The 25,828-nt window shown below is 39.3% G+C and overlaps 1 protein-coding gene across 7 annotated transcripts in view; it reads left to right on the top strand.

Annotated features, from left to right (window-relative positions):
* The first annotated feature begins 5,893 nt into the window (after window positions 1-5,893).
* ddx3xa (DEAD-box helicase 3 X-linked a) overlaps window positions 5,894-25,828 on the top strand; it is a 33,826-nt gene continuing 13,891 nt past the window's right edge. Inside the window, exons 1-10 of one of the 7 annotated variants that reach the window (XM_061879716.1) lie at window positions 5,894-6,230; window positions 6,790-6,841; window positions 14,301-14,348; window positions 15,902-15,961; window positions 16,241-16,333; window positions 16,417-16,488; window positions 21,098-21,205; window positions 21,509-21,632; window positions 21,706-21,810; window positions 21,898-21,997. In XM_061879716.1, the coding sequence (XP_061735700.1) occupies window positions 6,186-6,230; window positions 6,790-6,841; window positions 14,301-14,348; window positions 15,902-15,961; window positions 16,241-16,333; window positions 16,417-16,488; window positions 21,098-21,205; window positions 21,509-21,632; window positions 21,706-21,810; window positions 21,898-21,997 (807 nt within the window). In that variant the 5' untranslated portion in view covers window positions 5,894-6,185. The remainder of the gene's footprint in view (window positions 6,231-6,789; window positions 6,842-14,300; window positions 14,349-15,901; window positions 15,962-16,240; window positions 16,334-16,416; window positions 16,489-21,097; window positions 21,206-21,508; window positions 21,633-21,705; window positions 21,811-21,897; window positions 21,998-25,828) is intronic. The other 6 variants (XM_061879721.1, XM_061879717.1, XM_061879718.1 and 3 more) reach the window with 6 other exon arrangements.

Raw genomic sequence — 25,828 nt, 5'->3', positions numbered from 1 at the left:
AAAATAAAATATGCCACTGGGAACTGATTTTTATTGGTTTTAACCCTTCTGAAATTGTGATAATGTTCCCCTTTAAGCACAGTGTTACTGTTCCAACTGTGTTTGATGCCACAGTGGCCAAAATATTAAATATACATGTTAAATTAAACCACTGCCTTGTATTTAATGAATACTAAAGCCTACTATGCTATTGTATTTTAATGTTGGTCATTATGGTGGTACTTGGAGAGTGTTTTCTGAGGTAGTACTCAAAAACATTGAGAAGCACTGATCAAGACTACGTTGAAAAAGAAAACTGTTTTGTTACGCAACCTCACACCCACTTTTATGATTGACAAGTTGAGTGGCATTTTTGCATGGTGCTTTGGAACGTTCTTACACAATCCACAAACTTAGTCAACAAGTCACGAGTCAAATAGTCCGAGAAATCAGTCTTTCTTCTTCTTCAGTCACACACTCACCCATTATGTTGACCTTTGTCCTAATTACCCCCGCCTTATCTCATCAACATATGGCCTCCCCGGGCCTCCATGCAGCTAGGAGACTGTGTGGAGATGCTAGGGGGGTTGTTGGTGCTCAGCACCATGAGGGTCATGAGTAGTGGGGAGGGAGGGAGAGGCAGGGGTGGACTAGAAAGGCTTTGGTTGTGCTAATGACCCACTTTGCCTTACTTTAAAACAGGACATTTGAAAGCAAATGATGAAGAGTCATCAGTCACAGATGTCACACGCACACACACATCAGCTTTTGTCAGACAGGTGATGTAAAGTGTACACATGTATTATTTGCCTTCACAGCCAACCTTATTATTGAAGCATTTTGTTGATCAACTTTTATGGGACGTAAACCGTTGATGATGTAGATTGTGGTCATTAGTGCCATACGTATGTTTTTTTTTTTTTCCTGTCCAGCCACTCTGGGCTAATCCTATTGTTGATGTAGATGTCCATATCTTCTGTACAGATTTACTTTACACAAGAGAAGTGTGGGACTTCTCTTTTTGCCTTATTTGTGATTGACTTTTTTTAACGGATGTATTTATTGTTTGATGCAGGAGGGGATAGAAATAACTTGAAAAGAAAAGAAGACAGAGAGGGGAAATTGTGTGGACAAGGTGAGGCAAGGACAGAGACAACAACAACAGAACAGCATCAGCAAATATGATATGTACAAATATGACAAAACAAGTGATAGCAAAGAAGCAATTAGTGAAATAAATGATACAGAAATGACAATGAACATTATTACACTGCAAATGGAGCAATACAAATACCAACAGAAACAGCACTATTGATAGTGAATAATAACAATAATTGTCGCGGTATACCTCGCTTGGTAGAGCGGCCATGCCAGCAACTTGAGGGTTCCAGGTTCGATCCCTGCTTCCGCCATTCGAGTCAGTGCCGTTGGGTCCTTGGGCAAGACACTTTACCCACCTGCTCCCAGTGACACCCACACTGGTTTAAATTTAACTTAGATATTGGGTTTCACTATGTAAAGCGCTTTGAGTCAATAGATGGGACGGCGTGGCGCAGTGGGAGAGAGGCCGTGCGCAACCCAAGGGTCCCTGGTTCAATTCCCACCTAGGACCATCCTTGTCACATCCGTTGTGTCCTGAGCAAGACACTTCACCCTTGCTCCTGATGGGTGCTGATTAGCGCCTTGCATGGCAGCTCCCTCCATCAGTGTGTGAATGTTTGTGTGAATGGGTAAATGTGGTAGTGTCAAAGCGCTTTGAGTACCTTGAAGGTAGAAAAGCGCTATACAAGTACAACCCATTTATAGTTTATCATTTAGAGAAAAGCGCTATATAAATATAATTCACTTCACACAATTACATCTATGATAAACAATACCATTTTTCCAAGTGCAACAATACATACATGTAATGACAACCTGAATTACAAAAGAAAGAAGATAAATGGAGGGGAAGAAAGAGAAGCTGATTATATTAACCTTGTAGGTTGTTATGATTAACATAGGTGTCAGTGTGCCGTGTTTACCCAGTTTCCCTTTTATTTGATGGAGTTTCACTCACCACATTAATCTTTCGATTGAACCATTACGGACCTACCAATTATCAATCGGTCATCTACAACTATTTATTTTTAACTTATTTTAACTTATCTTTGGATAAGCTTATCCGTGTATCCATCATAATGGAATATTTCTGGTCATAATGTTGTTTACAATTATAAAGTCTGTACCTATCAATATATAATTGTGTTTTTACAAGAGGTTCTGGGGAATACATATTTTAATAGCAGTTAACTGCCGCCAGGACAAAAATGTCCTCAGGGAGTTCACAGTGTATAAAACAATTGCATTCATATTTTTTTGTAATTTAATTTTTTGCTCAGAACTCTCAATCAACTTCACCATAATTGAAAATAACTAACATGTAATGTTATTTTACATTTTTACCCCTTGTATGCCCATTTTAAGTAATTATGGCAGTTTTTTTTACTTTTGTGTTGGAAAATGTTAAAATATATCAGGCCTAAATATATATATAAGATCAGTTACAAAATCAATGTTAATACATTGTATTTTGCTGTGTCAGATCCCAAACCTAATAGCAGCAGTTTAATGCAGGGGTGTCCAAACTTTTTCAACTGAGGCAGCACGCTAAAAAATTAAAGCATCCAGTGGCCATCTTGATATTTTTCAATATCAAACCCATTACAATACAATATATATTTATTTTTACCTTTAGGGCTCCCCTCAAGTTTGGTTTCGGGACTTCAGATCCATTTACCAATAAAAAGTTTTTTTTTGTTTTATGCCCTTTTTGTAAAAAAAACAAAAAAACTTTTTTACAGCAAGAACACAAAATATGAACACTAAATATACGATATTTTGCCTCCATTTTTTTTATTTAAGAACAAATATTGCATCTGATATGAAGTAATTAGAGCCTTAAATTGGTCAACAATTGATAACATCGATTTTGATGAGCAATGACAGTTTAAAAAAAACAACATTGAAATTCTGAGGGATCCAAAAAGCGCTGACTTATAAAACTGTTAATAAATACATCATACAATATTTTTAACTGTTTTACTTTCAATGCCTAAATCCCTAGATCAACTTTAGATCTATCTGTCAATTTTAAGTTTTAATTTTATTTTTATGTTTTTCTTTTGTTTTTTTGTTCTTTATGTACACAAAATATGCAATATTTTCCCCCCATTTTTTTATTTGGGAAAAAATATTACATTTGATGTGAAGTAATTAGACCCTTAAATTGGTAAATAATTGATAGCATTGATTTTGATGTTTCATTATTTTTTTGATCAATGACAGTTTAAAAAATAAATCCCATTAAAATTCTCAGGGATCCAAAAAGCGCCCACCTATAAAAATTGTAATAAATACATTATTTTAAACTGTTTTACTTTCAATGCCTAAATCCCTAGATCAACAGGGGGTGCTGGAACCTATCTCAGCTGCATTCAGGCGGTAGGCGGGGTACACGCTGGACAAGTGGCCATCTCATCACATGGCAAACACGGATAGACAACATTCACACTCATATTTTTTTATATTTTTATGTTTTTGGTTTGTTTGTTTATTTGATGTCTTTCTTGTCATGGAAAACTTTAGTTTTTTAAATGGAAAACACACTATACAGTATGAAGTATTTTCCCCAAAAATATTTCAACATGGAATGTTTAATGAGAAGTAACTGGAGCCTTCATAATGCATAACAGTGATTGTGATTCATTATTTTTTGAGCAATTACATTTTTTAAGAAAAAAAAAGCCTGCGTACTACTATGTAGTATTAAAGTCAACAGTGCAATTTTTTTCTCGGTACAGTTCACCTCTATGTTCTTTTATTCCACTATTTTTTTTTTTTTGTAATAGTAGTTTTGGAATGTGCCATGGGGCGTTGAAAAAACAGCTGCAGTCGCAAATGGCCCCTCGGGCTACAGTTTGCACACCCCTGTGACTTTGTATCATGGTCCATAAAGACCCCGTTGATTACCATTATAATTACAATTTCAACTGGACAACCATTGCACAAAATAATCTTGCATTTTCTCATTTCAGGGTTTCGTTATGGAGAAAAATAGAACAAATATGTCAACAACACCACCTTAATCACTCGTCTTGAGAACTGTGTAGGTATTAAGGGCGCCGCCCTCAACTGGTTCCGGTCATACCTAGCCGACAGGAGTTTTTGTGTAAAAATAGACAGTTTTATGTCTTCCACAGCTCCTCTACCACACGGGGTCCCCCAGGGCTCAATCTTTGCCCCAATCCTACTTGCGCTTTATCTTCTCCCCCTTGGTTCTATTTTTAGGAAGTATGGTATTGCATTTCATTTTTATGCCGATGATTGCCAGATCTATTTTCCCATGGCACAAAATAACACAGTTCAACGTCTCATTGACTGCCTGCACGACATCAAAGCCTGGCTTTCAGCTAACTTCCTGAGTCTAAATGAAGACAAAACAGAAGTTATGGTGTTCGGTCCAAGTCGCTCTCCCTCCCCCAATGTTGACCTCGGCACTCTTACCCCGTATCTCAGCGACTGTGTCACAAACCTGGGGGTAAAGTTCGACTCAGATTTTAAATTCGAAAAACAAATCAGCAGCGTCGTTCAAAAAAGCTTTTATCAATTACGCCAAATAGCGAAAGTGAAACCGCTTCTGTCAGGACATGATCTTGAGAAATTAATTCACGCCTTTATCTCGAATCGTTTAGACTACTGCAATGCCCTGTATGTAGGCATTAGCCAGGCCTCCCTCGCCCACCTGCAGCTCGTGCAGAACTCTGCTGCTCGTCTGCTATCACAGACCCGCAGACGTGAGCACATCTCCCCTATAATAGCGTCCCTTCACTGGCTCCCTGTGCGTTATCGAATCAATTTTAAACTCCTCCTATTTGCTTTTAACTGTCTAAACAACCTCGCGCCAACATATCTCTCCGACCTCCTTCTGCTTTACCGCCCCACCCGATCCCTAAGATCAGCCGATCAGCTGCTACTGACGGTCCCTGACACAAGGCTGAAGCTTAGAGGTGACAGAGCTTTCGCCGCTGTTGCTCCCAAGCTCTGGAACGACCTACCTCTGAGTCTTAGACAAGCCTCCTCTCTTCCTGTTTTTAAATATCTCTTAAAAACTTACTTTTATTCCTTGGCTTTTAACACTGAGTGATATCCATCCTGCAATGGCGCCCCATTATACACCTGCTGTGAACCTGTTTTATTTATTTATTTTTTATCATGTACTGTTTGTGTTGTGTTGTTTGCTCGGTTCTCGTATTATCTTTTAACCTGCCCATTGTACAGCACTTTGGCTCCCCCTGTGGTACATTTTAAATGTGCTTTATAAATAAAGTTGATTTGATTTGATATGATATATTTACTATTTGGAATTAGATGGGCCAATTTTGATCAACTGCTGTAATGCGGTGTTTTTTTTTGTAGTTTTGTTTTTACCAAGATAGGCTCCAGCACCCCCCGCGACCCTAAAAGGGACAAGCGGTAGTAAAATGGATGGATGGATGGATTGATCAAAAAAAGTAGAAAAAATAACACTCCAAAACCTTTTCATACAAGACTAAACCTTAGGACTTTTTCGTCCTGTTGGCTATTAACGGGCCTTAATTTAGTTCCCAAAGTAGTGTTATATCAAAAGATTTTGAAAAAAAAAATAAAAATTAAATTGAGCATTAAAAAAAACATTGCATTGAGAGTAACACTGCCTATGTTATGGTCAACATTACAGCAAAATTGTATCCAAAAGGGCGAAAAAACATTTATTTATCAAGTGTGGCTGCACGATTCATTGTTTTATCAAATTACAAAACACTGCAGTTCCACCGACGAGAACAAATGGGAAATCTCGCGATAATTGGCTTTCTCTGCGGGCATAGCGGCGATATCTCGTGTTACCTGAGCACCCAGCGCCTCATTCCTCCACGGTCAACCCTGCCTGGAACAGCAGCTGCTTCTTCCGTGGAAACTTAAGTTTATACTTAACAAAAACCCAAAAAAAACTGTCGACGTTTTTTAATTTTTTTTAAAGTGAACGCCTTTGTCTCATCCGGTCGACTCTTGTTCTAGTTTTGTTCAGGCAACGAGGAAGTTAATACAAGCGTAGCCCGGTCTCGCTGTGTAACAAAGAAAAAAATATCCTTTCTCCTGAGAAAATAATCCCTCACTACTCTCTCGTTATGAGTCATGTGGTCGTCGATAATCCACACGGTCTAGATCAGCAGGTAAGTCGCTTTTATTGTGTTATTTCGTTTGGTTACGTTTACTTTATGCGTTAAAATGTCGCGGTTCGTCGTCAGTTGCGTGTGGCGTCGAGCCATATAGCTTAGCTCCGGCTAAAGCCAACATGGCGGATGGCAAAATGGAGGCTGTGAGAAGGTTGTGATGGCGGATGCATTCGTAACGACGCCCAATAACAGTGTAACCAACATAAAACATCACTCATTTGTCGAATAACAATTTTAAATGAATACTCTTACACTGTCATAAGCCTGTCTAACCACTTTTTCGTCAATAAATAAATTGCCATTCTTGTATAACTGTTAGCATGTACCGGCCGGTTTAGCTGCTAAGCTAACATTGGGCCTTCTCATTCTGAAACGTGGCGCAGAAGTAAAAAAAAAAAAGACTACAGCCTCAAACTCGATCCTTGAAAAATTTTAACGTCCCCTGACAAAATTCGTCGAAGGGATGCTACATTAGGACGATGTCATCTGTTACTCGATTTCCGCCTTGTCTCAGATTGTGAACGAAATGCCAATTTGACATATTTTTTCTTTCCAGCTTGCTGCCCTAGACTTGAACTCTGTTGAGGGACAAGGTGGAGGAACCGGCAGTAAGTATTTATATTGTTTTTTGCCCTAACGTACATTTACTTTAAAGGGGTCATAAAATTATATTCCTTATACATTTGAAACTTTTTTTCTTGTGGTCTACATAAAGTGTAATGGTGGCTCTTTGGTCAAAATTCAGCCAAGATTATGTTTTACAAACCATCTTTAAAGGCCTACTGAAACCCGCTAGGGTCTGGGTATCGTTTGAATTCGAACGATTCCGATTCTTTGTTTCGATTCCGTTTCCTAACGATTCTGATTCTTTCTTTAAAAATAAAAAGGCAGGGTCTAAAAAAGTTTAGGATATTTTAAATGAGCTAGCTAACCTACAGTCTTTCTGAATGAAATAGTCTGACATTCTCCATCAATTTCAATTCCATTAACTTTTTTATGAACTTTACTATAAATTGCTCACAGAGCTGATTTCACTGAGCTCTGTAATGATGTTACACTTCTCCACCTTTTACCATGCCAAGATCAATGTGTTTGACTGGTGGTATGTATTTTGGGTTGAGAGTTTTCACCATATCCCTGCAAACATAAACAAACATGTAATGTTGCTGTTACTGTTTAGCCCAGTATCAATTAGCTTAGCTCTAACGTTATTGCTTAACTAACCTAAATGTTGGAGATTCCCCCTCTGAAAAGGGATGCAGTCTTTTGATTATGTGTGCAGTGACCTTTCTGCGGCACCGACATCTTCCCCATTGCCGCTATGGTGAACGGAGTACGCTGAGAACATGGCTAACACGTTGTAAATTGTCTATGAAAAAATACGCGGGATAATTTGTTAGCTGCCTCAACGTTGGCGCAAAACACATTATTTATTGCATATATATTGTTTTACTTACCGGATTCGGAATGCAGTGCAGTCACCGAGGTGCCAGGTTGGGCATCGGAGCCAGAGGAAGAGGCAGAGGATGGTCGGCGCAGCGCGTCGAAGACGGGACACGTATTTATTAGTACTCCATGAATTCGGAGGTGCTTCATCATGTTCGACGTGCACCCTCCCAAGCACGAAACAGTCCTGTCGCACGTGTTGCATTTCGCCGATATTTCATTTTTTTTGTGTGAAAAAAAGCCATACTTTCGACCGCTATTCATGCTTGACTGACTCGCTCGGCTACATACTATGCTAACACTTCCGGCGGTGGGCGCTTCTTCGTTGGTGTTCAACGTCTTCTTCTTCTGGGTCGGCGGACATTTTTTTTTCCGGTCGGTGGACTGGGTATCGAAACTAGGAATCGGAATTTAAACTTTTGAACGATACCGGGAGAATCGGAATGTTAGTCCCGGTTCCAATCGATACTCGACACCCAACCCTACTACCGACCACGCAGTCTGATAGTTTATATATCAATGATGAAATCTTAACATTGCAACACATGCCAATACGGCCTTTTTAGTTTACTAAATTGCAATTTTAAATTTCCCGGGAGTTTTTTTTTGAAAATGTCGCGTAATGATGTGTACGCTTGAAGTCACGGGCTGTTAGGAATATGAATGCTGCGCACACACAGCTAAAAGTCGTCTGCTTTAACGGCGTAATTAATGGAGAAGTCAGAGTAGAAAGACGGCGTTGGGAAGCTTTAGCCACACAAACACACTTGTTCCTTATTTAAAATTTACGGAGATGAAACTTTAGTATGGATCAGAGCGGACATGGATCCCAACCAAATGTCTACCAGCAGGTTTCGGTGAGAAATTTGTGGTTAAAAAGTCGCTTCTTACCGGATATTAGCTGAGCTTGTGCCGTCCATAGCTGCCGTCGACTTCCCTGAGACAATGCGCGTTAACACCCGGCCGTGGACATGCACTTTCGACTATCAGGTTCTGGTACACTCAATAAAACACTAGCAACACAATAGAAAGATAAGGGATTTCGCAGAATTATCATAATAAATGTCTCTAAAAACATGAACCAGTCTCAATTTTTTTTTTTACTTTTTTTTTTTCTTTCTTTTTTTCTAGTCCTTCGCTATCAATATCCTCAAACACGAATCTTTCATCCTCGCTCAAATTAATGGGGAAATTGTCGTTTTCTCGGCCCGAATAGCTCTTTTTGTTGGAAGCTCCCATTGAAATCAATGTGATAATGTGAGGAGGCATCAACATTTCACGTCATCGTCTGCGACTTCCGGTAGAGGCAGGGCTTTTCTCCAGTTGCGAACTTCATCGTGGATGTTCTCTACTAAATCCTTTCAGCAAAATATGGCAATATCGCGAAATGATCAAGTATGACACAGAATGGACCTGCTATCCCTGTTTAAATAAGAAAATCTAATTTCATTAGGCCTTTAAATGCCTACTGAAACCCACTACTACCAACCACACAGTCTTATAGTTTATACATCAATGATGAAATCTTAACAATGCAACATATGCCAATACGGCCGGTTTAGTTTACTAAATTACAGTTTTAAATTTCCCGCGGAGTTTGTTGTTGAAAACGTCGCGGAATGATGACGCGTATGATGACGTGTGTTTGTGACGTTATTGGTTGGAGGGGACATACTAGCTCAGCACCACTTACGGTTAAAAGTCGTCTCTTTTCATCGCATGATTACACAGTAATTTGGACATCTGTGTTGCTGAATTTTTTGCAATTTGTTTAATTAATAATTGAGACTAAAGAACAATGCTGTTGGTGGAAAGCGGTGTATTGCAGCTGTCTTTAGCACCGAGAAACAGCCAGTGTTTCCTTGTTTGTTGTAAAGCTTTAACACAGAGCGGTCAAGCGAACATGTTTCTCTACGTCAACCGGCATGTTTTTGGATGGGAAAATAGTGATCCATATCTTACCGGAGACAGTGGATTATGCGTCCTCCTGCAGTAGCTGTCAAAAAAGGCAGCTGTGAGCTTGGCTCCTCGGCTTCTCTCTGAGACACTGGCGTGTTCACCGCAGCCATCCGACTTTGGGGTTTGTCTTTACAATCTCACTAAAACAGTATTAAAACAATAAGCAGATAATGGATCTTCCAGAATTATCCTAGTAAATGTGCCTAATTACATCTGAAACGCTCACACTGCCGCCGCCCGGAGCAGTCGCTTTTTATTTTATTTTATTATTTTTCTTTCTAGTCCTTCACTATCAATATCCTCATCCACGAATCTTTCTTCTTCGCTCAAATGAATGGAGAAATTGTTAGTTTCTCCGACCGAATTGCACTTAATGCTGGTGGCTCACATTATAAATAATGTGAGGAGCCCTCACACCGGTAAAGGCAAGGCTTTTTTTATCAGCGACCAAAAGTTGCGAACCTCGTCGATGTTCTCTACTAAATGCTTTCAGCAAAAATATGGCAATATCACGAAATGATCAAGTATGACACATAGAATGGACCTGCTATCCCCGTTTAAATAAGAAAATCTCATTTCAGTAGGCCTTTAAACAGTCACTTCAGGATGCAGCGCTTTATGAGTGGTGTTAGGCCCCGTTTACACTAAGGTTATCCAGGGTAAATCCCACCTATCCATATCCTTGTCCACACACGGAATGGTCATTGAAGACCCCCCTCCCTCCGACTGCGCAACGCGACTTTATACGAATACCCGGGAAATGCGCACGTCTCCAGTGTAGCCGTGCGTGCAAGTTCTTAAATTTACCTTATCTGAACAATATCTAGTGTTGTGATATTTCAATTAACTGGAATTCAGTGTGCTGTTGGGCCCTATTGTAATTGATCACACCTGAGCCATCATAAATTAATCAAATCTTCATTAGACATGTTAACAATGTGATAAATAATATTTTATATCAATCAATGTAGGGATCTCGATATTTGGTCAGGACACTCTTTACTCTTTTGCCTTCACCTTCATTGTCCATTCGTTTTTGGTGACTTATGCTTATACTCTGGACTTAGATGTTGAGTCCGTGACAAACATGGCGCACAATAACTGATAGTCTGCTTTGCCAGTCCAAAAGCCTTCGCTGTCTTCTGTAGTTTTCCTTCGACGGCCAGGTAATACCAAGCACACTCTACCTTTTTTATCACATCCACGGGAGCTTGCATTCTCGTTAACTCTCCTTCGACAAATGGACAAAGTTTTTAGCTAAGTAGAATCACAGCGGACCTGGACATTGGAAAGTTTTCCTGCCCTCCTTGAAGTGTTGTATCCGAAATAGCTGCAATCGCTTTCTCCTAAAGGGGAACATTATCACAATTTCTGAAGGGTTCAAACCAATTAAAATCAGTTCCCAGTGGCTTATTTTATTTATCGAAGTTTTTCTCAAATTTTTACCCATCACGAAATATCCCGAAAAACGGCTTCAAAGGGCCTGATTTTAACCGTCGTAATATCCACCCGTCCATTATCCTGTGACGTCACAGCGTGACCACACAGAAACAAACGTGGCGGATAGCACAGAAAGGTATAGCGATATTAGCTTGGATTCAGACTCTTGATTTCAGCGCCGTAAGCGATTCAACAGATTACGCATGTATTGAAATGGATGGTTGGAGTGTGGAGGCAGGTAGCCAAAACGAAATTGAAGAAGAAGCTGAAGCTATTGAGCCATATCAAGACAGACAGCGGCACGGGAGGAAGCGAGGACGAATTCGGCGATCGCCTTCTAACCAACGATTGGTATGTGTTTGTTTGGCATTAATTGTGGGTGGAGGGAAAGGCTCGATGCAAATATAGCTACAAATGAGGCATAATGATGCAATATGTACATGCAGCTAGCCTAAATAGCATGTTAGCATCGATTAACTTGCAGTCATGCCATGACCAAATATGTCTGATTAGCACACTCCACATACCGTAAGTCAATAACATCAACAAAACTCACCTTAGTGAGTGGTCAGTGGTTCAGTAGTCAATTTTCCAATATTGCAGATTTCTTTGACTTTTATCGTTGGAAATTCATCTGCTTTGAGTGTCGCAGGATATCCACACATTCTTGCCATAGCTGTTGGTAAAATGTGCTGAACAAACGAGAGGGACTTTCGCATCTTTTGGCCACTGGTGCAACTTGAATTCGTCTCTGTTCGTGTTACACCCTCGAACAAGGTACGGGAAAACAGTCCAAAAAACGGAAAATAACAAAGCTAAATTGACTTGGTACGTGTAATAAGATTGAGAAAATGGCGGATCGCTTCATGTTGTGACGTCACGGGTGAAAGGTCACATCGCTCCAACAGCCTATTAAATGAAAGGCGTTTAAATCGCCAAATTCACCCTTTTAGAGTTCGGAAATCGGTTAAAAAACAAATGGTCTTTTTTCTGTAACATCAAGGTATATATTGACGCTTACATAGGTCTGGTGATAATGTTCCCCTTTAAAGTATTCATGTGTGATTTCCACAAGCGTCTGTACAGACGGAAGGAGGAACACAGGCATGTTTGGATGACTCTCCTCCATATTTCCGGTGGTTAACCCACAGTTATGAAACAGCTTTATTATGAAGCTGGCTGTGGCGGGTTCTTTCTCACGTCACTTTCTGTGTGCGCGCGATCTTTCTGGCATCGCTTCCTCTGTGAACTTAGTTTGTAAATGATCAATGAGTCCGTACAAAGCTAAGATTCAAGAAATACACAGCACACTTAGCCTTTTAAAAATTTGTCAAAGGAGGGGGGGGGGGGGCTTAAACGCCTGTTTGGTGTGGCTGACATGGTGCTTAGGCTAAATAATTATTAGTTAGGGAGGTTATCCAGCTTAGTGTACACATGGCCTCACACTCACATTCACACACTAGGGCCAATATAATGTTGCCAATCAGCCTATTCCCAGGTGCATGTCTTTGAACATTTGAAACTTTTTATTGTGGTCTACATAACGTGTAATGGTGCCACTTTGGTCAAAATATTGCAAAGATTATGTTTTGCAGACCATCTTTAAACGGTCTCTTCAGGATGCTGCTTGCCTTTTAACTGGCACTAAAAAAACATGAACACATTACCCAGAATTTAGAATCCCTTCACCGGCCCACAGTTAATTTCAGAATTAATTTTAAAATATTGTTGTATGTCTATAAATCTCAACGGATTAGCGTCACAATATGTTAGACCTTTAAAAAATGTACAACCTCGCAAGGTCTCTGAGGCCAGCTAATCAGTTTCTTCTTGTCGTCCCAAAAACCCGTTTAAAATCCAGAGGTGATCGTGAAATTTCTGCTGTGGCTGTAAAACTTTGGAACAATATCCCTCTTGCTATTCGGACGGCTCCTTTATTGACTTTTAAATCACGTCTTAAGACATATTTTTACTCTTTGACTTTTAAACTAGCAGGAGAGCTGATTTTAGTCTATTTAATTTTCTCTAATGTATTTACTCTGTATAGTTAAACATTTTATATTACTGACTCTTCTAGTGTGTTTGTCTTAATTTCTGTGTAGCACTGGGGCAGTATAGCTCGGTTGGTAGAGCGGCCGTGCCAGCAACTTGAGGGTTGCAGGTTCGATTCCCGCTTCCGCCATCCTAGTCACTACTGTTGTGTCCTTGGGCAAGACACTTTACCCACCTGCTCCTAGTGCCACCCACACTGGTTTAAATGTAACTTAGATATTGGGTTTCACTATGTAAAGCGCTTTGAGTCACTAGAGAAAAGCGCTATATAAATATAATTCACTTCACTTGGTGAAAAACTTGTGTTTTTTTTAAATGTGCTATATAAATAAATACATTGACTGGATGCAGCGTTTTATCAGTGGTGTTCATGTGCTGCGTTGTCTCCCTGCGTTTTTGTGATGCGGCTTCTTGTCAGCAATGATGTAGTTTTTAGTGCTTTTATATGAAGTCTACTGACAGATGTAAGTTTGAACTATACGCTATTTTGGATTGGACCTGGCAACTGTGGACAATGTATGCATGAGCCAATCTACCCCATCAAAAGGATAGAGAAAAAGAAGGAACGTATTGACTACAGTTTGGACAACAATGGAGGGCTAGCGTTAGGCACTTTGGGTAAAACGTTACCATATGTGGTTATTTCTGCGCACGTCATAAATGGGGAAATATCTCTCAAATTGGGTAAATTCCAAGGGACCTATTTAGAGAAAGAATGAAAGAAGGCAAGATTGTTTCATAAATATCTCCGCATTGCATCCATGGTTTGATTAAAAAAAAAAAAGTGATACTAATGCAGATCCCAAACATACAAAAACCAGATCCAAAAGATAAGAAAAGCTGGTTTAGCATTGTAGGTCCCCTTTAACTTATTAGCTGTACTGTAGCAAATATGTTAAGTATTTGGACATTGCATTGACAACTGAACTGATGACTGGAGCAATTGTCTAAATACTCTTGGGCCTAATGGCATCGCTGCCATACAAAACGTTTTTTGTAAAAATTCTTGCAAGCCTATAAGGGTGTAACATACTGTGGTCACCATATCAGGACACATCTCTTGATTTAATTTCATTTGGTTTTTCAATTAACTAAAAGTTTAAAAAAAAAACGCTAATATATCAAGCCTTCTGTCTTTTAATTTGCTGTATTTTCTCTTGCTTTTTCCAGGACGTTACATTCCACCTCACTTAAGAAACAAGGAAGCTTCCAAAAATGGTGAGTTTCACAGCCTGGTGATGGTATCCCAAATGAGGCGGCTCTTTGGTTCTTGTTTTTTATGGGATTCTCATCACAGCAACTTTAACTGTGTTGACACGTGCATAGGGATGTAACGATAAAGGGAATAATAATCGCGGTAAAACTTCCAACGAATATTAGTTTGAAATGAAAATGATTGGGGAAAAAACCCACTGCATAACCGCACTTTTATATATTCATGGCCTGACAGTTGTCAGCTCGCTAGTTTAATTGGTAAAATGAAAACAAGAGATATTTACGTCTTTCTTTATTAAACAATATGCCCAAATCCATACTTATACAAACACATTGGTGTCTGAGCCTTTTGGCTAAGCTCTTCACCACAACGAATTGACACAGGGTCCGCATCACTGCAGATGCCACATCGATCCGCCTGTCGATCTAACCATCCACTCTTCCATCCATCCATTTACTACCGCTTATTCCTGTTGGTGTAGCAGGGGGAGCTGGTGCCTATCTCAGCTACAATCGGGCGGAAGGCGTGTCACACCTTGGACAAGTCGCCCCCTCATCACAGGCCCAACACAGATAGACAGACAACATTCACACACTAGGGCCAATTTAGTGTTGCCAATCAACCTATCCACAGGTACATGTCTTTGGAAGTGGGAGGAAGCTGGAGTACCCGCATTCACGGGGAGGACATGCAAACTCTACACAGAAAGATCCCAAGCCCCTCAATCGTAAACAAGACGACAAGGTACTTGAACTCTGTCACTCGGCGTTCCTCCTATTTTTGGGCGAGAACCACGGACTCAGACTTTGAGGTGCTGATTTTCACTCCAGTTGCTCTCCTGGCCAGATGAAGCCAGCCACATTATCTGCAAAAAGCAGAGACCTGATCCTGCAGCCACCCAACCGGATCCTCTGTCTGAGCAACTAAGATATTCAGTTGTGCAAATTGGACCTACAAGCTGTGCTCTCTTAGCACATAGTGAGCGTTCTACACTCAGAGGAATACAAGATGGCGGTGTTAACTGTTTGTTCAAGGACTGCTGAACAGCGTAAGAAGCCACAACGTCCACCAGAAACATTTTATTGGTTACACACTTTTCATTGAAAGTGCAAACCAATATTTGAAACAAAGGTTTAGCCATTAAACAGAAAGTAAAACACTTGATGAAGCACATTAAGCACAAAACCTACAAAATAGTGCATTTTCTAACAGCGAGTCTAATGGTTTTTAAAAAATGTACTTCCTCAAAAAATTTCAGTGTTAAGGTCTTTTTGAGCATATTCAACAATACCGTGATAACTTGATCAATATGATCACCATAAGTGTTATAAAATGTTCTTATCGTTGCATCCCTGCATGTACTTCTCAAATGCTTCTGGTCCTCAATTTGTACACATTGTTTTTGTTTTAGCACAATTCAAGTTGTTCCATTTCCCCGCTAACTACAGCCTGTTAGGCTGTAGTCACATGTTACACTTGACTACATATTTTGAAATCTTGTGATATTACGCCTGACATACCTTTTTTTTTTTTCTACTGTGCTTTCATTTCACAGCAGGAAATGCTTATTCCGCTGGTAGACAGTGCGGTTATTCAGTGGCACCAGTAAATCTCTGTAAGTCCCTTCTGTCTGCTTTTGCTGAGGGCAAATCTGCATTTCCACATGCATGAAATAGCCATCGCAAAGTCAGTGTTAAGGGGTTGGGGAGATCCTTCATCACTTGAATTTTAATGATTGCCTCAATTGATGTGCTATGCTGCTTGGGTGCTTTATGCAGGAAAACATTATGGCAGACACAATGGGTGCTTCTCAAACTTTTCCACTCTTGAAGTCTAGTCCATGTTTTGTCAACAGTACCTACAAGCCCTAATGTCACTTGCAATGTTCCCCAAGTTCCCCCAAAGCTGTCCCCACAGCCCTGGCAAGCAGAGAGCCATGAAAGGCAAAGAAATAACTCTGCTTCAGGATATGAAGACCCTGAGATTGGTAACTACTTAGTACCTAGTGTCGGGCTGCGCTCATATTGCATCAGCCGGTATCAGCCTGCTGCTACCCTACCTTTTGCTCAGGTTACCAAAGACTGGCCCCTGAAGAGCTTGCCATTTACCATGCCTACAACGGGGGCTGGAGAAGCACATGTGGTATATACCATTGGCTGCTACCTGCATGCCCTGTTGGCATTTTACGGCCTTGATTGTTGAACACCAGTGAACACTTAAGTGTGCCACATGTGGTTTAAACCAGAGACCCCTAACCACTAGGTTGTGGAAAATAAGTCAAATTTAATGGTAATGCATGTTTAGGAAATAGTTTTAATTTTGAAATATACACTGTACATAGGGCTGGGCGATATGGCCTTTTTTTTAATATTGTGATATTTTTAGGCCATATCGCGATACACGATTTAACGATATTTTGCCTTGTTCTTGAATGAACACTTGATGCATATAATCACAACTAAGTCAATTGACCAAAAGTGTATTTATTAAAGTTATTAAGCAGTGGCACTAACATTCATGTCAATTCCAAAACAGAAAGTGCAAGATTGTCACATTTTAAGTGTCAAATAAAAATGAGCTGCATAACAGGAAGTCAAATAGCATTCGTTCTTCACTATGTGGTAGGTTACTGCAAACTTTATTAAATTCTCTTCATTCTCTAGCAAGTGATTTTTCAAATGATGTTACATATTAGCAGTAATGCTACATTTTATAGCAACGCTTTTGCCCCACACTTGACAAATTCCGGTTGTCTGTTCGACATATTCCCACTTGAAGCCGAACCACCGCCAGACAATGGACCCCCTGCTGTTTTATTGGGAATTAAGTCTTCATTTGTTACCAGAGTCGCACCTTCTTTCTCTCGTATTACGACTCGTACGGCTACGTTAGTATCACAGCTAACGTTACCCAGTCTGCTACCTCTCTGCTGCGCGAGGGCGTGTACGTATGTGACGTATGACATGACGTGTATAAGTTTGTGCGCCTGCTTGTCTGTGAGAATAAAAGACAGGAAAGAGTGAGAAGAGCCTATAGTGTAATGCCCGCAACTGCGTGAGAACGTATACCCAAATATTACGATATAGTAATTTTCTATATCGCACAGAGACAAATCCGCGATATATCGAGATATCGCCCAGCCCTAACTGTACGTGGTTTTTACTCCTGCCGCCACTGTACAGTTAAATTTTGGCTCTTGAAATAACTGCAGACAGTTGCGTAAATGAAAATGTTTTTCTCAATGAATGCTGAGAAGACTGTACTCAAGATAATTAGAACCTGAATGTAAAAATGTCAGCAGCTACTTAAAAATTGTTTTGTTGCTTCCATGCTAAGTGTTTGTCATTTCATAATCCAGTATTTTCCACAATGGCATTAAGAGTGTGGCTTTTACAGTCCAAAAGTGATAGTCAACTTTTAAGCAATAAGACGCTTAAATAACACTGCCTGTCACCCACACATTAAACAGTGTCTTCAGTTAACAAACACCAGACATGCAACAAACTATTTCTTATGCGTCTTTGCATTATACACATCTAGAGATGTAACGGTATAACGATAAACCGCGGAAACATTTTGGAAGGTGAGTAATACTGTTTAAAAGTGTAATTACCGAAAAAAACACAATTATTTCATCTTAGGCAACACTGCTTACTTCCTGGAAATGGCGTCAAAGATGTACTGGCGTATTCGCACATTTGTCATTCGGCTTGAAATAACATGGTGGGACACAACTACACAGTCTTCGCTACAGAGGTTAATATGGAGAAAATGAAGTTAAACCAAGTGCAGCGCTTGGTTTAACTTCATTTTCTTTTGCTTCATTTCCGTGGTGTCTCGGCGTGCTTTTAAGAGCACACTGCTGTTTTTATATGGCAACAGGTGTGGACAATATTGGAGACAGGTGCATTTGTCTCACACAAAAAGTATGCAGCAAAGGTGAAAACTATTTGATGTTCCTTCATTTTCTGAATACCGTGTCCATCAGCTGAGAGTGAGAGTTAATGATGTGAGGAAGTATGCAGCAGTCGATGTGTTTGGAATGTTTCCACAACTTGCTAATACAGTCTTTAGTTTGTTTACTGGGATGCTCAGTTGTCCTTTATTGAATTGCAAACTGTCAGTGTTCAAATAACATCAATACGAGCTATGATGTTTTGTTATCGAAATGAACGCAGGCTGTAAAGATTCTGTATTCGATGTGGAAGATATCACTCCTGTTTATTTTTGTTGGCCACCAAAACCATGAACACTTTATCTTTATGGATGAAAAGTGTGGTTAGGCCTTATGGCCAACAGGTGCTGCCTTGCAACATTTTTATTTATTTATCTCTATGTTCATACAATGCTATCTATCCTGCAAAATTTTCTCGTTTATTTTTTTCTGCCATATTACTTGTTTAAGAATGTGTTGCTTTTATATGCACATTCAATTTATGCTTGAGGTCCATGAAACAGTCGTCTTATCTAATAGAAATAATTTTGAATGATTATTATTATTTTTTTTAATAAAACTTTGTTAAAATATTACAATATAAGTAATTTCTAAAACATGTTGCGAACATTTAAAAATACTGCAAGAACGTGATCATTTTGGTCACAATAACCGTGATAAGAAATTGTCATACCATGACATCCCTATATACAATACATAATAATTGCACTGCATTAGATCACTCGAAAGTCCTTAGGGATTGGGACCACTGGCTTGAACCACAACAGCATTTCTCAAAGCCTGATAAGCATGGTGACGGTGCCTCCTTAACACCAATAATAATTATGCATTGCATCACTTGTTGCTGTTCTTACTAATCAATATTTGGACCAGTATTTAGTGTCTCCCTTAGGGTTCCTTTTGAGGGTCTGCAACGTAGTTAGCAGTGGAATGTGATTGCTCCTTGCCAATTATATACGGTAATGTCACCTTTCATAGTTAGAAAATCGAAAGTCAAAACAATCCACAAAGTTAAAACCCACACTTGGGTGAAATGGTTAATAAATGCGATTGCGTTGCCTTTGGCAATACAGAGAGCATACTACCAACCATGTAGAGACAGGTAATGCTCAGTCATGTAGATAAGGTCCTTTAGGTTGCTTAATTAAAGCACAAAGGATAGAGCTGTTGTAAAAGGCAGGTTTTCTGTGGAGGATCTGTTATCAGGTGCTATTTAGAACATTTTAATTTTAAATGGATTTGCTAACCTCCAGATATGATGGGGGGGAAGGCGTGCCCCAATTAATCACGTTCCAATACCAAGACTGCCATGTGTTACGGTAACCCAACATCCACTGTTAGCTGAGCAGACATCTGTAAAGCTGGTAGTAGTATGGTAAAGTTTAAAGAAGGATCTCAGAAACATGTCAACATTGACTGTATTTGGAATGATAAAATTGTATTGGTGTGAACAAATGCCCTTTCAATCACTAAAAGTCCTTACGCGTGCCCAGAACTTGCTAAAGTTGTATAAAGAATTTTATGACAAAGGGCACTATTTGCATTTTCTTCAGTTGTGCATATAAAACACCATAGTTACTTTCAGATAATTGAAATATTTCCTCCTCCATTAAATTAACTTGGTGGTTGAGTTGGTAGAGTTAAGATTTTAAGGTGAACCAACTTTGGAAAGTTGGTTTCTTAGCAAATTCTCTCTCTGACATAAGGCGCATTTGTAATGCAGTGGTTGGACACATGCGCGCACACACAATAGTTGCAGTCAGCAGAATCTGCAAAGTGTAGACATTCGGTCATCCGATTTGTCTGCTTGGTAAATGTTCACAGCTACACTTGGAAATTTTGTGTGTATTTACCATTAAAAAAACACCCAGTTGTTGGCAGTTTTAAAGTATTTATTACTCGATAGTCAAATTGGTCTGTCAAGAACCAAGTGAACATTTGGTTTTTAATAATTGGCTAACTGACGGGTTGTTGGCAGCTAACAAGAGAGTTTGCATTTGCCTCCAGTGTGTGTGTGTGTGCGTGTGTGTGTGTGTGTGTCTTGGACTGTTTTGATGTGGAATAATTTTGCACTGTTCTGAGCCAAAACCTGACACTGCTGCTGTTTGGCACCAGTCATTCCTCATCACATTCGGGATTTTAAATAGTAGAGATTATAAAAATAGGTAATTTGTTAATGCAACATTTTACCTGGAAAACTTCAGAAATGACAACATTGTTTGGCTATAAAATCTGTCCAAAACTACATTTTAAGGTTGTTAAAGGAATTGACTTGGAGTTAATGGTTTGGTAGTCCAGTCATCTGTATTCAATTAGATCATTAGACTGTGTTGCACTCCCTACTTGTGTGCACTGGACTGTGCATGTTAACGCGTGACGTGACTGGCATAAAGCATTTGTTGCCACGTGTGAACCGCGAGTAATACACAGAATGTGAAAGTTCAAATGGCGAGTATTCAACAAAGATATTTGAGCATTGAATTGTTAAATTTTGGTGTCTGAATTTCATATTATAGATATTGTGTAATATCAAATATTACAAAATAGAGCAGAAGCAGACGGTATATTTAAATGTTTCTTTCTGCCTTTTCCCGCTTTGCCCATCTCAAATGTGCTTGCTTGTTTCTGCTAAAACACTGAGCTATTTCAATTCTAGTAATTGTGCACACTTGCAGGCTAGCGCTCATTTTGAAATGAGTCACCAGCCTACCATCTGAGTCTTCAACTTGAAATTGAGAACTGATTAGATCAGAAAATATATGCACAGGACTGATCCTGGCTTTTTCCTCTGTCAAGATGCACCTGGATGGGATGGTGGCCGCAGCAACGGATTTGTGAACGGGTACCACGACAACCGCACAAACGGGGGCTTTGGAGGGCGCGGACCCCCTCGTCATGATAGAGGTGGGCGCGGCGGCTTCCGTGGTAACTGGGGCGGCGGCTCCTTTAATCAGCCATTTCAGAATGCTGATGGGCTAATCCTGTTTTGGTGTAAGAAGAAAAGTCTCACTGTAATGCAGTTTATTGAGACTAGGTATAATCCAGTCAGCTCTGCCCACCGCTTCCTTGCTTGAACAGTATCACTGTTTAATTGATTGATAAGAACTTATGGAGCAGTTTGGAAGGAAACGTCAGGTTTCCCGTTTTTTGGCAGTAATTGCTAGGAAACAGTTTTTGTGCTGATGGACAAGCCCTGTTCCCTTCTAGGGTTTGGTGGTGACGGAAACTGGGGCGGACAGCAGAGAGACGCTGCTTACAACAGCTTTGGAGGACGCAACGACCGGTCAAAGTCTACCTTCTTTAACGATCGCGGAGCAGGCTCAAGAGGAAGGTAAGTCTTGTATTGTGATGCTTGTATCTTAGCTTGTAAGACCCCAACCATTAAAAGTATTACATAAACACAGGTACGAGCGTGGGGGCTATTCTGGCGGAGGAAACAACCGCTGGGCGGAGGAATCCAGAGATGAGGATTGGTCCAAGCCGACCGCTCCCAATGAGCGTGTAGAACAGTAAGCCCAGTAACCTGATTTGAAACAACACTCTCTTTTACTAAAGTCCATGCTAACTTGATGCTATGCTCCTCATCTTTTTTATAGGGAGCTTTTCTCTGGGGGCAACACTGGGATTAATTTTGAGAAGTACGATGATATTCCCGTGGAGGCCACTGGAAGCAACTGCCCACCCCACATCGACAGCGTAAGTACAGTAGGGTTGCACAATATAGACAATATAAGATAAAAAAGATGATAGCCATTTGGCCGCCGATAGTTCTTAATGTAATTTAGTCTGCAAATTTGATGCAAACGAGGTGTGAAGAATTTTTTACATGTTACATTATCCCTGGAGGACTAGGAAGAGCTAAAGATGCTACGCTATGCACCAGCGTATGAAGATATGCTAAACGAAAGCTAGAGCCCTTTAACATAAACAAAGGTGGGCAGATCAATACAAATATTGATTGGAATGATGCAGCGTATGGCCTTATTTTGTTGATATTACACAATATTTTTTTGTCATCAAAAATTTTTGTTGTGGTTTACAAACTCAAGAAATAAGTCCCTAGACACAGGAGGCCTTTAGAGGCAAAAAACAAATAATTAAAATCAAATAAATTTGATATTTTAATTTTGATACTTAATTGATATTTTTACACTGCCATCCTATGTTTGTCTTATTGGAACGGTCATCAAAAAGGAACTATTTAGTATCAGCATTGGTAGGACCATACTCTACCTATAACGACTTGGTTTTGGATCGATACCCACAATGTTTGTGTATCGCCCAAAACTAATTCAACAAAACAATACTTCCCCAATGACTTCTTGCTTTTGGATCAATACTCCACTTATGACTACTTGGTTTTGGATCGAAACTAGGGCTGGGCGATAATGGCCTTTTAATAATATATCTCAATATTTTTAGGCCATGTCACGATACATGATATATATTGTGCTTTAGCCTTGAATGAACACTTGATGCATATAATCACAACAGTATGATGATTCTAAATGTCTCCTTCAAAACATTCTTGTCCATACTGCATTGATATATGCTAATTTTAAACTTTCATGCAGAGGGAAATCACAACTAAGTCAATTTGCCAAAACTGTATTTATTAAACAGTGGCAAAAACATTTATGTAAGTTCCAAAACAGAAAGTGCAAGATTGTCAGAGAAATTTTAAAACAAGCTATTAGTGTACTTTTTTGCATGATGTCACTAAGATAACATCAAAACACTGAAGTGCAATTTTTGTACAGAATGCCTCTACAATAGTTCAAAACAAATAAAGTGCACTTTAGTGCATGACGTCACACAAAATATTTCAATAGCTGTTAAATAAAAATTAGATGCATAATAGGAAATCCAATAGTGTATGTCCTTCACTATGTGGTAGGTTCCTGCGGACGTTCTCTCCTGTTGACTATTTTTTCCACACGATGTTGATCTGGCACAGTAGCAGTGCTGGTAATTTTTGTAGCAACGCTTTTGCCGCATACTTGTTAAACATCTTTCCGCTGGAAGCCAAACCACCGTCTGGCGGTGGACTCCCTGCTGTTAATTCTTCCTTCATTTGTTACCACTCCTCTAGCATCACAGCTAACTTTATCATGTCGCTACCTGTCTGCTCCGCGAGAGAGTATGACGTTGTGACGTATGTAAGAAGGTGCGCTTGTTTTGTCTCTGAGAAGCAGATACAAGAGAGTAAGAAACGCCTGTAGTGTAATCCCCGCAGCTAAAAGCAACTGCGTATACTGAATATCATGAAGTAGTAATTTTCTATATCGCACAGAGACAAACACGCAATATATCGTGTGTGTGTGTGTATATATATATCTATATATATATGTATACACACGATATATTGCGTGTTTGTCTCTGTGCGATATAGAAAATTACTACTTCATGATATATCGTGTGTGTGTGTGTGTATATATATATATATATATATATATATATATATATATAAGGGCTGGGCAACGATTAAATTTTTTTAATCAAAGTTAATCGCACTATTTCTCCGATTAATCTCGATTAACTGCATTGTATACGCAAAGCCCAATAATGAATTCAAAAGTAGTGTGTAGTGCACCTTTATTGGAATATTCTCCCACATGAACAAAAGCGCCAAAACATTTGTTGTGCAAACACAATTTAAATCAGTAATTGTTAAACAGTAGCAGTTAAATAGCATATTTTATGAAAATTAACTCAAAAAATGTAAATACAAACATTTAAGCTTATTTCCACTGCCAGGGCATTTAAGTTATCCTGTTTGTTATGGAAAATAAATATAATCTACATACAAATCTCTGAGCCACAATCATAACATCCGAACAGGCAATTTCTGAGGTAACAGCAGGAACATTTTTTTTATCAGGGATCTTATGTTTAAAAAAACCCATATCATAGGTAGTGGGCTGTTTTAGGGAATTTTTGATTAAATTATCCGTAGTAGCAATATTAATAATGTTGTGTTTATTATGCGTAGTGCACTTAAAATTATTTTGACCATATCTAGGAATTGATATGATGGGAATTTTCCGATTGTTTGCTTGGTGCTTTGATAAACTTAACGCATCATATACATGGTACTATATTGTGATGTTATGAGCCAGGGAATAAAAGAACTCAGTGACGAGCATGCGCGGTAGCCCGGTATGGGTTGTGTGTTGCCATGACGGCCTCTTGTATGTTGTGATATGCACGCTCTGAAAGCAAACGTTAAGAACTCAGCCAACACTCCTCGTCTGCATTATTCTTAAATGGACAGACAACACATATACTCCGCTGCTTCACAGGCCGCTGGATGTAGCCGGCAAAGTATTCCAATGCTAGCTAACCGGTCTAGCAAGCACGCGTCATTCAGTCCAAAACGGCCCGATTTATCCACGTTCAGAATTGTCTGGCGGTCGGTCGTAAGTGATCCCGGAGTGACCACGCTGTAAGCCAGCCATGAAATTTGCAGAATTGTCCGGTATTTTTGCCAAATGTTTCATCTTTACCAACAGCCCTCCACGCCGAAGCCCATCCGAGCTCCGCCATCTTTATAAGAAAAGGCGTTAACAAAATAAAAGCATGTAAACAACATACGCAAATGCGCGATAAAATAATTGTCGGCGTTAATAGATTGATGAGTTAACTCGTAATTAACGCATTAATTTGCCCACCCCTAATAAATATATATATATATATATATATCCCCCAGCCCTAAACAAAACCTATATTTGTAGTATTGCCTGAAACTAATGCAATTGAGAGAACAGAAGAATAAGTCCTTAGTAGATCTGAACAAAAGTTTAGGTAGAAACATGTTAACACAAAGTAAGCTGATATTAACAAGTAGATTATTAGTTTTGAGAAATTATGCAATATGTTACCACTAGGCATGGGTGATATATACATTTTATCAATAAATTAGTTTTTTATTGCAGACTATTTTACAGAAAAAATATTTTTGTTCTCTTGCTCCAGCAGGTTTTTTGCTCTACTGAAGCTTTTGTAGCTTTTTGTCCCTTTACTTCCTTAGTGTCACAAGGAAAACATATCTTATGCTAATGAAAGAAAGATATTTGTTCCAAAGAAAAGTGTTGTCAGTAATTTGGTTTTGCGGTAACCGGCATGGAACAAATGACTGCCACACGGCAACGTTTATTTAAAACAGACCGCAGCACAACAAACTTATTCCAGCAGAGTGCGGAAAATGGTACTCTTTACAAGGCAAACAAGACCACAACAAACTAAAAAGCTGCTTACTATGGTGGAATTTACCCAAGGTATGTATGTATGATACCATGTATAATGACAAAGAAGTACAATGCACAGAACGATCCCTAAAGCAGCCGATCTACACATCACCAAGATGTGTGAATGAAAAAGGCTCCGTTTATCCACTTACTGAAAAAAAAAAAACTATAGTCCTCAAAAAGTTTTTCTCGATTATTTTGATAAAATATACATTTTTATTTACAGAACTATTTTATTCGAGACAGAAGTTTTAAGTTTGCACTTTATTGATCGCAATGT

This window comes from Nerophis ophidion, linkage group LG19 (genome assembly GCF_033978795.1).
Source record: "Nerophis ophidion isolate RoL-2023_Sa linkage group LG19, RoL_Noph_v1.0, whole genome shotgun sequence".
Lineage (NCBI taxonomy): Eukaryota > Metazoa > Chordata > Actinopteri > Syngnathiformes > Syngnathidae > Nerophis > Nerophis ophidion.
This window is presented reverse-complemented; position numbering and strand designations above follow the sequence as displayed.